The following is a 17,770-nucleotide window of genomic DNA, read 5'->3' on the forward strand; positions in this document are numbered from 1 at the left end:
AGAGATATTGGTCTAGTTCACCTTTAATCACCTCCCAAAAAGTCTTACAGTCCTTCTTAAAATCTAATTTTGAAATAAAATTTCTGTTAGCAACAGCTACATGAATAATTGTTAAGCATGTTTTATATACAGATTCTAGCTAAATTCTAGACAAGAATTTAAAATAACAAATATCGGTGAAGAAACAAGAATAAATTATTTTTATCAAATTGGGTTTTGAAAATACATAACTTAGTCACCAAATATCTTAACAACTTTAACTTTGGTGTAAATAACAGACATAACAGAGATAGCCTAAAATCAAGAAGCAGAAGATGAACTATACCAATGTCCCAATGTCCCTCTTTATTAAAGTGGTGCTCCAAGATATCCAGGCACTTGATTATACATTTAAAGCTGGTTAATGATGGAGCCAAGAATAGAATCTACGTCTTCAAACCCCATCTCTCTTTTCTAACATCCAAACATGTCTCATATTAAAATTTTAAGTAACACATTTCACATAATCTCATTATACCATGTATATGTTGAGAGGTTTTCATCCTTTTCCTACAGCTAGTATCTCCTCAGCAAGATTTATATTTCTGACACCTAACGTAAACAAACCCACAGACAGACATGAAGCAAGAGAGACTTGAGATGCTTACCTGAGCCTGAGTATGTTCAGCTGGAGGTGATGAAGGCAGTAGGGTCCTGAGTTCCTGGACCCATGTCTGTATGAGGGTAGCATCTGCAATGCTGTGAAGATCAGAAAAAGAACATCCTTCAGAAGATTAGTATACTTCCTATTAAAGGTTAATAACTTGGAATTTGAAGTTAAAAGGTAACTCGAATATAATTCAAGAGGAAGGATCTTTATAAGTGAAGAAAATGTTTACAAAAAGATATCCCAAAGAATTTTAAATTGTATTCTGGATTACCTTCAAACAGGAAAAATATCTTGTCAGAGAAAGGTGAGAAGCAAAGAGTTCTGAAGAAAATATCTAAGGAAACCTAATTAAAAGCAGAATAAAATAAAATACAGCCGCCCATTCAGGAAGAAAACAAATGAGTAAAAGGAACCTTGGTGGTTACTTTCCTAATAAAATAACAAAAACATTGGTTAAAATAGCAAAAACACCATTCATATTTAGAAAGTAAAAAAATAAAGTAAAACAAGTAGGAATTTTTTTAAGTCAAAAATGAAAAACAGGTATGGAAATATGATAGCCTTTGCCATAAAAGGTCTTTTAATGCCACATCAAACTGTTAGCTGACTCCTAAGAAGCGAAGAATATCCTATCCCTAGAGCTCTATTTTGGTTATCTTCAGACAGGAGGAGCATCCAGGAAGGAAAGCCGACTGACTAGCAGTTGCTTTTCCAACCCAAGTAGGCACAGGAGAAAAATTAGCAATAAATATTAAAGCCAGAACAAACTCATACCCCATTGCATAATATACATGGTAAAGGTTATAATTACAATTGAATAAGGTGAAACCAGCTACTTCCAGAGTTCACGCTTTTTAGAGTTTTCTTAATATCCCAAAAGGAGAAGGCACTAAGATTTGGCAGAGACAGAAGGCATTCCAGATAGTGAATGTTTAAAGGTAAAGAGACAGAGAGGCAAAGAAATGCAAATGAACATGTGGTCGAAAGGAGGCAGGTATGGTTGGCTACAATAAACCAGACACCAGAAAAAAAGAGAAGTCATACTTACTAATAGATAAGGGGGTATCCTAGATATCATCACTTTTAATTGTCACACTAACCCCATTAAATAGGTGTTAATGACACAGTAGGGATTACAGTAATTTCCCAAGGCTGCAAGCTACAGAGTGAATGAACTATAATTAGACCTTAGGTCGCCTGAATTTCTAGTCCTTTTCGACTCTGCTTTATTAAAAATTCAGAAAAACTATGTCACAGACTGATTAATATCAAATAAGTGATAAAAATTCAAAAAAATTTTCTTTGGATTTAATTTCCCTAAATTTTATCAGAATACTTTCTGATGAAAAGTTTAATTTCCCATAACAAAATAACTCCAAAAGAATTTAACCAGTAATTTTTCAACCCAGGGACATTATTCTGATATGACCACTAAAAAGATGAATTCCAAAACTCTGTCACATCCTTAAGAATAGGGGATAGCACCATATTCCTTAAGTGTGCTGGAGGATAAATAAGGTTTAGAAGCCATGAATTTTAGAAGGCAGGAGTTTTTCTCTGGCCTTAGTCAAGATAACAAACCAATACAATGTTTTAATAGATGTAAAATAAAAACCATGTAGACAATTCTGGCAAAAGCAAAATCCTAGAGTTGAATGAGGCTAAAAAAGAAATAAAGCTGTTTTCCCAGGTCAAATGAAATCTTGTATCAAGTCACAAATATAGCTTATGTAAATTTATCTCTACTACCATGCCTCCCTAGGAGTATTCATCTCTTACCTAGAGAGAAGTTCGATGAGATGAGCTTGTCGGAGAGCCTTTGCAGTGTCTCTGGGAGCAATCACCAAGAGGTTGTCCAAGAGGCTGCACATTGCTGAAAGAAGAGATGGAGTAACAAAAACACACAGTTTGGGCAGGGGAGCAGAAAGAGATGAATCATGAGGTGGCCGCGGTGATGTACTTTCCTGATGACCTATTATTGAAAATAAACATGAGAATTATTATTTTATTTACCTTACAGCGATGTACAATACTCACAAGTTCTTATAATCAGAAGAAAGGTCCTGAAAATGATAGCAGAGAGTTGGGGAATTGCCCTAGCTGCTTGGCTCACCATAACCTTGAGGCTAGGGGGTCAGGCTACCCCTACTACTCCTGACCTCCACCCTCCACCATGTGTGGATGTGGATGTGTACACAGGAACACTGTGATGTGCAGAAGAGACAAGTCAGAAAGGGAAGAACATGACTTCATGTCCCAAGCATTCAGACATTGAGGAACAAACAGACGATTTACAATCATTTTTCTAAAACTCGAGGGGCCAGAAATGTGTCCAAATTCAAATTATCTTTAGATTTTTTTTCAGAGTAAAATCTTATTTAAAAAAATTTTAATTATATATATATAATCATTGTACATATTTATGGGGTACATATGATAGTTTGACAGAGGCACACTATGGGCAATGATCAAATCAAGGTAACTAGGACACTCATCACCTGAAACATTTATCATTTGTGTTGGGAACATTCCAACTCCACTCTCTAAGTTATTTTGAAGTATACAACAAATTATTGTTAACTATAGTTACTCTGTTGTGCTACTACTGAACACGAGATCTTATTCCTCCTAACTGTATTTTGTATCCACTAACCATTCCCTCTTTATCTGGCTCTCCACTTTTCAGCCTCTGGTAACCCTACTTCTACTCTCTATCTTCATGAGTTCAACTCGCTTTTTTTCGGTTCCCAAACATGAGTTGCAATATTTGTCTTTCTGTGCCTGGCTTATTTCACTTAGCACATGGTCTCCCGTTCCATCCATGTTGTTGCAAATGACAGGATTTCATAGTTTTCTGAGTTATATTCCATTGGGTATATACATGGTTCATTTTCTTGATCCATTCATTTGCTGACGGAACTTAGTTCTACATCTTGGCTATCATGAAAGGTGTTGCAATCAACACGGGAGTGCAGCTATCTCTTCGATACACTTTTTTTTTCTTTTGAATATATACTCAGTAGCTGGACTGCTGGATCATAAGGTAGGCTTTATTTTTAGTTTTTGAGGAACCTGCATACTGTTCTCCACAGCGGTTGTACTAATCAAGTTTCCCACTGTATGAGAGCTCCCTTTTCTCCAAAATACTTTTAGACTTTAGAATAAGATATCTGCACCCTACATCAGTTAATATTTCTGTTAGCCTTTGTGCATTCCCTTACTTTCTGGCACAAGAAGATATTCCAGGTATATCTTTTTCTTCCCTAGCCCAAGCTCTAAAATTGGATATTTGTTCCAAAGTGTCGATTCCCTAAAATAAAGAATGGAGTTTGGAGAGCAAGATTCGGGCACTAAATGTATACATTGCTATTAGTGTGTCATTGTTTCTAAGCTAGAAAATGTGTATATTTATACGTATGCATGCACATAAGTACCCTTGAGTACACAAGCATATATTATATCTACGAGTAAAAATCATTAATTTGCCTGTCATTTCAGAACTTTGGGAGGCTGAGGCAGGAGGATCGCTTTAGGAAAGTTCAAGATCAGACTGAGCAATATACAGAAACTTATCTCTACAAAAATTTAAAACTTAAGCAGGCATGGTGGCACATTCCTGTAATGCTAGCTACTCAGGGGCTGAGGTGGAAGGATCATTTGAGCCCAGGGGGTCACAACTGCAGTGAACTATGATCACAGCACTGCACTCCACCTGGATGACAGAGTGAGACGCTATCCCTTAAAAAACAAAATCACTGATTCATACAGAAAGCTCCAAATATAATTCAACACTCCAAATATAATCCAATATTAAACATCTTTCTCCTTCCATATTTGTAATTTCCCTTATGTGAAAGTAAAAAATCTGGTTTTCATTATCTACAATATATTTACTTACTTGCCTTGCCTTACGAACACATTAAGTAGTTTCAGAATTTCTAACTAGTAATACTGCAAAAAATAAAACTAGTAACTAGGGTTCAGTGCTTGGTTACAGTTATTTTTGCCATTAGTCTGGGGACTGAAGTCCTAAAAGTATGTCTGAGAGTTACTAGGATTAGTTCCTTTCTCACTTCAGTGCTGTTCACGTGAAATGTAGCTGGATTAATTTGTATTCCATGTCATTTTTCCCCATTTTTGATTTTATTTTTCTTTTCAGCAAGTAAAACATACACGGTTATAAACGCCAAACTACAAGATATATGCAGAGAAGTGTCACTGTCCCCACCCCTCAACTGCTTTCACACTGTTCCCATCCTCTCTTATTTCCTACCTAACTCCTACCCATCCTCATAATTAATCTCATTCATGTCCAGCTGCTCCTTCCTGTTTTCTTTCTACACAGATACATGCATTTTAAATTTTCCCTTCTTTCATATGCAAAAAGTAGGAAACTGCAAATATCATAAACTATACTCTTTATCATGGTGCTTCTTTCTTCACTTGACAATGTTTCCTAAAATTTGTTTCATATCTGTTTGAAGATATCCTCCCTTCTCTTTTTTTTTTTTTTTTTTGAGAAAGGGTCTTACTCTGTTCCCTAGGCTGGAGGCTAAAGTCTAGTGGTGGAATCATGGCTCACTGAAGCCTCAAAGCCTGGGCTCAAGTGATCTTCCCACCTCAGCCTCCTGAGTAGCTGAGACCGCAGGTGCGTGCCATCATGTCCAGCTAATTTATTTTATATTTTGTAGAGACACAGTCTCGCTATATTGCCCAGGCTGAACTCAAACTCATGGCCTGAAGCAACCCTCCTACCTCAGCCTCCCAAAGTTCTAAGATTATAGGTGTGAGCTGCTGTGCCCAGCACCCCCCTTTTCTTTTTAATAGCTATAGTTCTCCATTATTATTTTTAAAATAAATTGTATTTATAAATAATTTTGTTACACATTTATCATTATCTATATATTGTTATATATTTATTTAAAAACTACCATTCTACTTAGAGGCATTTATATTGTTTCCAATATTTTATGATTACAAACAATGCTTGCTAAATTATCAAGTACATATGTATTTTTATATTGTTGGAGATAAACAAAAGAGAATTCCTAGAAGTGGAATTGTTTAGTCAAAGGTAAATACATAGTTTTGTTATCTATTGCCAAATTTTCTTCCAAAAGAATTATACTAATTTGCATTCTAACAACATATGAAAGTGCTCGTTTTCCACAGGCTCGCCTCACCAACAGAATGTACTGCCAATACTTAATTGTTGGCAATTTAATAAATAAAAAAGTATCCTCGGGTAGTATTAATTTGTATAACATTTATCCAAAGATAAAGGCTACTTTTAGGGCCTTTGTGAAGTATCTTTTCATGTCTTCTGCTCACTTTTACATGAGGCTTTGTGTTATTTTCCCCTCAAGTATTATGCCTGTAATCCCAGCCACTTGGGAGGCTGAGGCAGGAGGATTACTTGAGCCCAGGCATTCAAGATTGTAATGAGCTATGCTCATGCCACTGCACTCCAACCTGGGTGACAGACCTAGACCCTGTCTCTTTAAAAATAATAATAAATTTTTGGAAATAAAAATGAAAAAAATTAAATTTAGGTAATTACAATAAAAATTGTTCAAATGATTTCAGGGGTAATGTTTCAGTATTCATAAAATATGTATTACATGTCTTCAGCATTTCTAGAACAAGCATATAGAAACCTTTTTTGAATTTTTCTGCAAAAAGAGCTAGTTCAGAAAATTGTTATATTTTTTCAATTTTCTTGCTAATTTATTTTGTAAAACTAAGGCGACATTTGATGCTCTGATCTTATTTCCAGGTTTAGGAGAAAGGGAATATATCTGATAGTGTCATACATCACAAGGTAATGTGAGCATGAACCCTCTGTTCACACCTCCCCTTTCTGTGGGTATTCTTTCTTCTACATACTTTTTTTTTTTTTGGGTCATATATATGTGGTGAAATGATTGGCAACCAGTAAAACTGCATAAATATACATTTAAAGCGTAACACTTGTGGCTGGGCATGGTGGCTCATGTAATCCCAGCACTTTTGAGAGGCCAAGGCAGGTGGATCAACTGAGGTCAGGGGTACGAGACTAGCTTGGGTGACACTGTGAAACCTCATCTCTACTAACAATACAAAAATTAGCCAGATGTGGTGGCACACCTCTGTAATCCCAGCTACTCAGGAGGCTGAGGCACGAGAATCACTTGAACCCAGGAGGCAGAGAGGCTGCAGTGAGTTGAGATCACGCCACTGCACTCCAGCCTGGCAACAGAGTAAGACTCTGTCTCAAAAAAAAAAAACCATAATACTTGAAAATAAATTTAAAATCAAGAGTAATCCAAACAAAAAAGAAAAAGCCTGTATATCCACACAAATGCCTATATCAAGTGATGATGGGTAACTGTAATATACTCATACAGTTGAATATTATTTATCAATAAATAAATGAAGTTCTGACACATGCTAGAACATGGATGAACCTTGAAAACAGCACACTAAGTGAAAGATGCCAGTCACACAAGACCATGTTATATGATTCCATTTTTACAAAATGTCCAAGGCAGGCAAATCTATAAAGAAGGAAAGTGGATCAGTGATTTCACAGGGTGCCAAGGATGGGGTAGACAGGGAATGACTGCTAACAGGTACAAAGTTTTTGCGGGATAATAAAAATACTCTAAAATTGGTTGTGGTGATGGTTGCACAACTCTGAATATACATAAAGCCAATAAATTATACACTTTAAACAAGTGAATGATATGCTATGTGAACTATATAAAGCCGTTAAAAATAAGCGTAAGGCTACATGATTTTAGAGATAAATGTTCACAAAATTCATGATCGAATTTCACTTCATGCCCTATGTCCTTAGCCATTTAAACAATCTGAGTTTGCTCCTTTTGTTTTTTTTTTTTTTTTTTTTTTTTTTGGAGTCTTGCTCTGCCGCCAGGCTGGAGTGCAATGGCACAATCTCAACTCACTGCAACCTCCACCTCCAGGGTTCAAGCGATTCTCCTGCCTCGGCCTCCCGAGTAGCTGGGACCACAGGCACGTGCCACCACGCCCGGCTAATTTTTGTATTTTCAGTAGAGGCGGGGTTTCACCATGGCCAGGATGGTCTTGGTCTCTTGACCTCGTGATCCGCCCGCCTCGGCCTCCCCTCACGCTGGGGATTACAGGCGTGAGCCACCGCGCCCGCCCCTGTGGTTCTTAAGATCAAATGAGAGGCAGTCACGCACTCGCATCCGCAAGATGGCGGCCGCCAGGGACGGTTGTGGCAAAGGAGAAATGGCCACAGGGAATGGGCGGCGGCTCCACCTGGTGATTCCTGAGGCCTTGTTTGTGGAAGACGTAGATTCCTTCATGAAACAGCTTGGGAATGAGACTACAGATACAGTACTAAAGAGGCTGGATGAACAGTACCAGAAGTGTAAGTTTATGGAACTCAACCTTGCTCAAAAGAAAAGAAGGCTAAAAGGTCAGATACCTGAAATTAAACAGACTTTGGAAATTCTAAAATACATGCAGAAGAAAAAGGAGTCCACCAACTCACTGGAGACCAGATTCTTACTGGCAAATAACCTGTACTGCAAAGCTTCAGTTCCTCCCAATGATAAAGTGTGCCTGTGGTTGGGGGCTAATGTAATGCTTGAATATGATATTGATGAAGCTCAGGCATTGTTGGAAAAGAATTTATCAACTGCCACAAAAAATCTTGATTCCCTTGAGGAAGACCTTGACTTTCTTCAAGATCAATTTACTACCACAGAAGTCAGTATGGCCAGGGTATATAATTGGGATGTAAAAAGAAGAAACAGGGATGATTGTACCAAGAACAAAGCATAATGTTGGCAATTAAAACTGTGGTTCAGTTTTCCAAACTTGTTATCTCAAATACTCCTTTATCCTTACAGGTTGACATAATTTTGAATGTTTTAACAGCAAGAATTTTAAGAAAAGATAAACACCATTTTATTTATTTATAAAAACAAAATCAGTTTCAAATATTTTTGACTTTGTGTTTTTATTTTCACATTTCTCAGCAAAGCTAATGCTATTTTAATCATTATTTTTGTCATAAGAGAACTCTTAGCTGAAATGGCCAAAAACTGTGAGACATGCTATGGAAGCTGAATGCCAGACACTAGCACAGCTTACTTTTTCCCTTTCTTATTGGCCGATGTTACTCTCACTTGATGTGGTTAAACCATTTTAGAAGTAGAGAAGACAGATATTGGGAGTATTTGTAAACTGGTTTTTATTTGGTATATGTAGGATTTAGTGATCCTCCATTGCTAGTGTCTTCTATAAATGGGGTTTCATGACTTAGTGCTTAACAAATAACTACTATGATATTTTGAACATTTCAGGAAATGGTAATTTGCCTTGTTATGCAGTAAGAGGGCTATTAAGACAACATTTTTTTTTAACCTCAGATAAGTGCATAGTGTCTTTGCAGTGCCAACATAAGGGAGATCTTGGCCAATATGAAATAAAGTTACTCATTTGAAACTCTTGGCTAAGGTGATTTTGTAGTTCTTAACAGTTCTCCAAAGCATCTTGAACAGGAATATTAAGATAAATGTAAATCTGCAATGGCTGAAAAGAGTTGTGAGCTTTTTTACTCATGAGAAAACCTTATAGGAATAGTAAAAAAAAAAAATCCCTGTGGAAAGCTACTAGTACATTGGCCAGTGCTGGGTGGTACAGATTCTGATAAAAATATAAATGTGTTAGTTCATCTCCACGTAGTTAAAAAGTATACAATGTTTTGTACTTATATTTCGTGGTATTAAAACACTGATGCTTTAAAAAAAAAAAGATCAAATGAGTATTTCCTACAGTTAAACACTTTTACGTATCGTGAACATGAACTACTAAAAACCAAAATGGAACACTGTTTAGGAAATTATTGGAAACAATATTGTAATGAAAATTCAAAGTTTTAATTCAGCAAATTTTTCTAAACGTTTCAGAAAGCATTTTCTTTGCATATACTTATATGTATGCCACTGTTTACTTTCTTTTTAGGTAGTATATTTCAAGTCAGGAATTTAATACTACTAAATAATACTTATATACTCTCTAGAATTAAAAAAACAAAAAAAAAGCTAAGCTGCAATCTTCAAAATATATAAAATTTGAAGCACAGCAGTGTTGGAAGCAGTTCCCAGTACCAGGAGTAAAATTTATATACTGTCATTAATAAAAATAAGTCCCAAGTTGTGTATTGTGTATTTCTAATAAAATAAAGACTGAATACATTTTATGTGCTTTTAAATGGAAGCACAGCCTTAGAAAATACCAGAATCTCTTTACTTTCAAAGTGGATTACTTGTAATAAAGTGCTTTCTCAAAAGAAGGGAAAAAATAAAGTTATACCCATCAGTTCCCAAATTCTAATGTCAAATACCTATAAGAGTCTAACAAGGAGCCATATGGGAATCAGACTATTTATTTGATAGCCAAATTCCATTTATTAGTTAAGAGCATTTGTTTTGTTAATTTCTGATATATTTACTCTAAATTTATTTCATAATGGTCTATAACTTATTTCACTAAAATTATGTTCTTTAGACATTTACTTTCAAAATATCTGTCTGGACCAACTTGTCATTTTTCTTTTTTGAAGATAGAATGTCTTCGCTAAAAGGATACCTTGAGCCACAAACTGGTCATGGGAGACTTCAGGTAGAAGTGTTGGTGACTGCACAAGTGGCTGGAATTCAGCACTCTCCGATGAAGGTGCCACCTATGAATCAGCAAATTATTTTACCTATTAATGTGACAGTATGGAAAATGAAACAGAAGCAACATATACACAAGATATCCTTAAACAAGAAGATTTATAAAAAAATTATACTGGTTAAGATAACTTACAGTAGTTTTTATAAATGGCATTTTCTACTTCTTCTTTTTTTTTTTTTTGAGACGGAGTTTCACTCATGTTACCCAGGCTGGAGTGCAATGGCGCGATCTCGGCTCACCGCAACCTCCGCCTCCAGGGTTCAGGCAATTCTCCTGCCTCAGCCTCCTGAGTAGCTGGGATTACAGGCATGCACCACCATGCCCAGCTAATTTTTTGTAGTTTTTAGTAGAGACGGGGTTTCACCATGTTGACCAGGATGGTCTTGATCTCTTGACCTCGTGATCCACCCGCCTCGGCCTCCCAAAGTGCTGGGATTACAGGCTTGAGCCACCGCGCCCGGCCTTCTACTTCTTCTTAAAGGAACTGTCATTGTTTACATAAATCAGTGACTCAAAGGAGCAAAGTTTTAACTTGAGGTTCATTTAGGTGTTTAAGGTTCCCATAAGGCCAATTCTCTCATTGCCCAAATGTTAGAAAGGCTAAAATATACCACTTTAACTATATTTCATTGTTATATTTTGCATTTCTTGATTCATAACAAAGATATTTTTTAATGTTCCAAGTGGCAAATATAAATTTTAATAATGCCTAAAAAATTAAAGTATTAAAAGATTTTTCTCCACCTCATCTCATATCAAGGAAGAATATTAAAAAGTTGTGCCAATATGCTGACACTGCTTCAGAATACAACATTTAAATAACAGAAAAATCTGTGGAAAGCAAATACAATTTCAACTACAGGTTTATAATGAGCAGACCGACCTTCTAAGACTGAAAAAGCCCAAAGTGATGTGTTTGGCACCTCTTAGGTGAAAAACACTTTACGTGGTGAAATCAGATAACTCTTCTCTTTACCATCAATTTCTCCTCTGTGAAACAACATGAAGTGCCCATATCTGGGTAGCCTCCATATCAGTGCATGCAACACAACATAAGCGATCAACAGAAGTTATAAAGTACCACTCCAGACTCAGATCCTATATTACTTATGACATTTGTATGTTGATTGTGTATATATCTTAACACTTAAATAGAGTACCTTAGACTTACTATGATATAATGAAAGCAAAAAGTAAGGTTATTTTCATTTATAGTTTCTAATAGTAAAGAGAATATAAACTTGAAGAAATTACTGAACATGAAATAAACAGTTTTTTGATTCCCCCTTTTAACTTGAGCCCTTAACCATCTTTCACCACATTAAGTAAATATAAGTCATGATACTAAGAAATAAGTGAGGAAGCTGCAGCTAAAAAATGTAAGCTAAGCATATAAAATAACCTAAAAGCTAAATCCAGAAAAAAGTTCAGTCTAAATAAGTCAAACATAAACAAACATTAAATGCCTTATTTTATATAATATTAGATCCAGATACTAGGTAAAAATAACCTAAAGCTTGTTTAATTTAAAAAATATATTTGCCTACAATTGGCAATGAGATGAATGTGATATCTGTTCCTGTCAACAGATATCAAGACAACATTTATAGTTCAGTGAAGAAAATCATATGCCAAAACTGGTATCACGAACTATGCAAAAGCTAATCTATCTGGCTCCTGCCACAAATCTTGCTTGTATAAGAAAACTTAAGGAGATAATGATGCTGAAATCCTTTATCATTTCACTGAACATTCTTTCAGTTGACAAAGACTCAAGAAGGCCTTATTAGTGATAGAAATAGGTATCTGGTTTGCAGTTTCAAGATCAGTGTGCAGAAAGAAAGCTTATAAGGGCCCACTAAATACCTGGCTCATTAGAAGAAAGCTAAGTTGTGCTTTGTGAACAAAGGTCTGGCATTAATAAAAATCTGATTTTTCCTAGTATAGTCCACAGAAGGGATACACAAGTTTAGAAAAGATCCTTTTAGAAAGTACCTTATAGTTGTATTATAACTTATGTCATGTGGCTGGAGAAACACAAAGATTGCCTTATATGGTGCTTTAAACTTGATTATGGATGATTTATATTTCTACTATCCTCTCTCTATTTTTTAAATTTGCTAAATTAACATATTGCTATTTTAATAAGTAAAAACAAAAAATTCCTCCACTTCTGTGCTCAAATCCTTGCTTGTTTAGAAATAATCTCCAATATAGTATTTGGTTATATTTGATAATGTACACTGATATGTAAATATGTTACTTTTCACCTTGAAATCCAAGTAATAACTAGACAATTTTGGCATTCAAGTACTAGCTACTAGAAGGTGCAGTATGAGCACCTATAGGTAGAAAAAGCCTGATCTAGTCCAGGTCCTCATTTAGAGAAAAGAACCACAAGTTAAGGGATTTGTTGAAATTGAGACTAATCAGGATTCTCAGTCCAGGACTGTATTCATGAATGACAGCATAAATGCATTAAAATCAGAGCATGTCCTCAGATGTACCTCTTGAGAAAGGTGGCTGGCCTCGTTTGAGAGGAGAGGCTTCTTTCTCCGTGATCCCCGTGTCCCCATGAAACTTCAGCTAGACTAAGACCTCTGTCCCATCCCAGACAGAGAAGGGAAAGCTGAGGGAGGGGGAGTTGGCTTTAAGAGCAAACTGGGCCTGCCTAAGTCATCCCTTCCCGTCAAGCTTCATGCTGCTCTCTACCTCGCAGTAAGTAGGAAGCCCCATGTGGGATGCCTAGGGTTGTCCTCTTACAACAGTGAGAGTCTAATTCTTGTATCTATCACTTGCTCAATTCACTAAAATGGGCTAAGTGCAAAATCATGGTCTAGACTTTTCCCTTGTTTTCACGTCTACCGTATAACATATCCTAAGATCTTCAATTTATATTCCCTTGATAAGACAAAATGAAACCTGAATTTGAATATATTTCTAGCCTTATCACTTTGCAGATATTGCAGAAGACAATACAAGGTTTTTAGAGCAGGTTGATGCTACTTTTAAAGGTACTGTCCTAAAACAGACTCAGATTGTGTAATGGATGTTGCTAGCGGATAAGAGTTGGGCAAAGGGGGAGATGTTTGGTCAAAGAGTGCAAACTTTCAGATAAGATGGGAATAAGTCCTGGGAATCTAATGTGCAGCATGGTGAATATGGTTAATAATACCGCACAGTCTACTTGAAATTTCTTAAGAGAGTAGATTTTAAGTGTTCTTACCACACACAAAAAAAAGGTTCCCTAAGGTTAACTAATTTGACTGTGGTAATCATTTCACCACATATACATAGATAAAATAATCTCATTGTATACCTTACATACATACAATTTTATTTGTCATTTATAGCTCAAAGCTAAGGGGAATAAAAAATAAAATTGACTCAAATCTTGCTTATAAAAACAAAAAAAAGTCTTCAATGTGTTTGTAAGCAGATTTGGTAACTAAAGAAGGTTTCTAAATTATGCTTCAGTGTAAGATAAGCAGCTAAAATTAAGAAAGTCCCTTTGAAATCCCTGAAAATAGCAGTCATTTGCCATATCCAAGTAGAACTGGAGCACACAAAAAAGACAATTTCTGTCATATAAGCAAAAATGCAGCAATGTTCAAAAATGATTTTCTTTGTATCTGCCTTATAGAAAAAAGTCATTTCGGTCCGGGCGCGGTGGCTCAAGCCTGTAATCCCAGCACTTTGGGAGGCCGAGGCGGGTGGATCACGAGGTCAAGAGATCGAGACCATCCTGGTCAACATGGTGAAACCCTGTCTCTACTAAAAATACAAAACATTAGCTGGGCATGGTGGCACGTGCCTGTAATCCCAGCTACTAAGGAGGCTGAGGCAGGAGAATTGCCTGAACCCAGGAGGCGGAGGTTGCGGTGAGCCGAGATTGCGCCATTGCACTCCAGCCTGGGTAACAAGAGTGAAACTCCGTCTCAATAAAAAAAAAAATTAAAAAAAAATAAAAAAAAATAAAAAATAAGAAAAAAGTCATTTCACTTTTTGAAAGTTAATTCAGAACTTGAATATTTTATTTGTCAAAATGATCTTATAACAGTTTCATCAACTTCCCTCAAAAGCAGTACTGGTGCCAAAAAAAGGCTGTTTTTAAAAAGGTATAAAGGGAGAAAATAAGGATTGTAATGTGAAAAAAATGAAGTGCAAATATAGCCATGTTTTTAAAACATGCGAAATTATAAGATGTGAAGGGTTTCTATGAGATTCTAAGTTCCATGTGTTCATTTTAATAAATACTTTTCTCTATATGCCCAAGAGAAGAAAAGATTTGACATGCTTCTCAATTTGTAATCATTAATTCTAAACAAATTATAACAAGAAGTTTAAATCATTGTAACTAATAGATTCATAATTCAAATGGATGTGTACAATATACTTAAAAAAAGAAAGTTCCGAAAATTCCTCTGAAGGAAATGAACAGAAGATGATAGATGACTCTTGCACATCTAACGAAAAGACCGCTTAAAGGGACAGATTATCACCACAACATAGTCACAGTCCCTGTGCCATCCTCTGTGTAATTTAAGAGCACAAATTCCCAAAAGCTTGTCTCACTTGTATTTTCCTCCTAATTAAATACATAAGGTTGTTAGACTCTCAATAATCCACAGGTGGCTGAAATTTATTTAAACAGAGTATATCATTTTCTTTCTCTCTCCACCACCAAACTGCCACCTCCTCAAGCTTTCCTGGGGTCACCATGCTGGAAGTCTGTCTATGTCCTAAGAGTGATGCCTATGTCAAAACTATTTTTATTTTAAAAAGCCCCTTAGATCCATCCCTGCTTAAACTGTCCTCTGTCTACTCTTCATTCTATGAAACAACTTTAACTACCATCAAATGAGTGTCCATATTATTTCTCTCATAATGTTTCATGCCATTCCATGCTGCTGAAATATCCGTTTATCTTTATCTCTATTGCTATTATATCTTACCTCTTCAAATCCAAAAGCTGACTCAGCTTTCTTAACTAACTCCTATCTGATTAGTCAGGTCATCAAACTTTAGCTTTCCCTCCCACATTCTACTCCAAAGAACCTCTTGCATTTTCTGAATGTTAATGCCTTCAGTACCACACAACTTTGTATTCAGTTACTTTCTAATTATACTTTATGTTCTCACATAGACTTTTATCATTGAAGTGGTCACTGAATCCTAAGGAATATTTGAATCTTTTCAGCCCCTTGCAAATGTGTGCGTGTATAAAAGAGACGGGGATAATATTTTAAAGCCCATTTCAATTGCCATGTCCTACTCAAAATCACTTCTCATTTCATCATTCCTTCTAAAGAAATCTCACTGCCACTTGGCTATAGCATCTTTTATGGGATCAATCACATCTGGCCTTAGAGTGAAGGAAGGGGCAAACACACTTCTGGACTCAAAAGAATGTTCTACCATCCACTATGCTAGGAGTGGGACCTCACTCCATACCCAAATTTCCCCTTTTGCAAGATAATAACAATGCTTTTCAGGTTTGTTTGTTTGTTTTTGTTTCTTTGAGACAGAGTCTCGCTCTGTCATCAGGATGGAGTGCAGTGGCGCAATCTCGATTAACTGCAACCTCCACCTCCCAGGTTCAAGCGATTCTCCTGCCTCAGCCTACCGAGTAGCTGAGACTACAGGTGTGCACTACTGCACCCAGCTAATTTTTGTATTTTTAGTAGACGTGGGGTTTCACCATGTTGACCAGGATGGTCTTGATCTCTTGACCTCGTGATCCGCCCGCTTTGGCCTCTCAAAGTGCTGGGATTACAGGCATGAGCCACTGTGCCCGGCCCAGTTTTTTTAAGACTATGAAGTATAAAAATTCTCTTTCAATGTTCAGAAAAACTAAAATCAGCTTCTTTAAATCTGTGCTCCAAAAGTTTGAAAGTATCACATATTTCACAAAGAAAGGCTCAAAAAGAAAAAAATTACATTTCCCACATATTCTATTTTGATAATTGATTTTAAAAAAATACAGACATAGTTCTGCTCAGGAACAACAGGAAAGACCAAATTTTGGTCATAAAGCTGTTGCTGCACACAGGTATGTAAGAGACACAAACACTTGTCCATCTTGGATACCTCTCAGAAGTATAAATGTGATTTCAAGAGGAAAAACAACACCTAATGGCTGAATCCTCCTACCCTAGAGAAAGAGAATACTGAGCTTGATAGAGACCATTCCTGAGGAAGCATTTACAAGGCCGATGCCCCTGATCTAACAGTGACACTCTGCTTACTCTATCTGTAGTTTATAAAACATACAGGACCCAACAATCCTTACAAAGCTTGCCAAACAACTGAACTAATATTCATTAGATAACAGCACAAAAGTCCCTAACTTGGCATTAACAGCACAAAATGGATAGTGACCCAGGAGGAGCATGCTGGATGATAAGACACAAATCAAAAGATGATGCTTTCCTTGGAAAGACAAAATAGAAAAACCAGCCAATCAACCAATAAGAGATTGCATTTTTTCTCAATTCTGAGATAAAACAAAGATATAAATAAGCAGATAAGCTGATTAATAAGATGTACATCCACTCAACTTATACCTCAATTTGTAACTTCAACAGTTTCTAAAAATGAGAAAGTGTGACTTGGTCTAAGCACTGGCACCTTTAGTTGAAAGTATTCCTGGCATAAATCTCCAGATTTTTCTCCCATTGGGACAAAGATACAGATCATTGTAGGTATGGTAAAGAAAATATGACAACTAGTAGAATTAGGATACTAAGTCTATTTTTGTAAATAAAAGTCACCCATTCTAAAAATTGTTTGGAACCCCCCAAAAAAGAAAGTAAAAAGTAGACGTGTTTTCTTGTATAGGATAAATACAACTTGAGTGCTCACCACAAAATAGCTAGGATAACTCAAAGTTAATTAGAACAATCACTATTTACTGAATACCTACTAAAAGCAAAAAACTGAAGTATATACAAAGATTTCTAGGCTAGTCTATAGCCTTCTGACAAATAGGTTAACCTAAGAAAATTTACTTTTAAGCACACATTCATGTTGTCCTTCTGTGAACTAAATAACCAATTAATACACTTCACTTTGGCATTTATCATATTACTACTCTTGTTGAGACAAAGGTACACACTATCTCCACGTGGGAAAGGAAAGCATGACATCTAGTGGAACTCGGGTAATTATCTTACTTTTCCATATGAAGGTCCGATTAGCACTAAACATAAATACTTCTCTTGAATCTAGGGGAAAAAAGACTTAAAACTGTAGCAAAAAGTATCAGTCTTTTGAGAAACTAGGAGATTGTTTAAACATAATCTTTAAATTATAATGTCTATGTAACAATTATTGTTCTCATATTATTTTTGTTCCTGGAAACAGATGCATCAAACCTTCGTCTTCCTAATATGTTCTATACAACAC

The 17,770-nt window shown here is 36.1% G+C and overlaps 1 protein-coding gene and 1 pseudogene across 4 annotated transcripts in view; one reads left to right on the forward strand and one right to left on the reverse strand.

Annotated features, from left to right (window-relative positions):
• RTTN (rotatin) overlaps positions 1-17,770 on the reverse strand; it is a 180,009-nt gene that overhangs the window by 55,383 nt on the left and 106,856 nt on the right. For all 3 annotated transcript variants that reach the window (XR_004273607.1, XM_032293725.1, XM_032293726.1), the window contains 3 exons: positions 10,274-10,367; positions 2,429-2,621; positions 648-738 (listed from right to left, as the gene is read on the reverse strand). Coding sequence is in view for 2 of the 3 variants with exons in the window: in XM_032293725.1 (XP_032149616.1) it covers positions 648-738; positions 2,429-2,621; positions 10,274-10,367 (378 nt within the window). In the remaining variant the exon portion in view is untranslated. The remainder of the gene's footprint in view (positions 1-647; positions 739-2,428; positions 2,622-10,273; positions 10,368-17,770) is intronic.
• Positions 7,843-9,266, forward strand: LOC116561791 (annotated as a pseudogene). Its single transcript, XR_004273608.1, has one exon. The product of XR_004273608.1 is annotated as a prefoldin subunit 3 pseudogene (transcript).

The sequence above is a fragment of the Sapajus apella genome, unplaced genomic scaffold (genome assembly GCF_009761245.1).
Source record: "Sapajus apella isolate SASKATOON/1434 unplaced genomic scaffold, GSC_monkey_1.0 scaffold30, whole genome shotgun sequence".
NCBI lineage: Eukaryota > Metazoa > Chordata > Mammalia > Primates > Cebidae > Sapajus > Sapajus apella.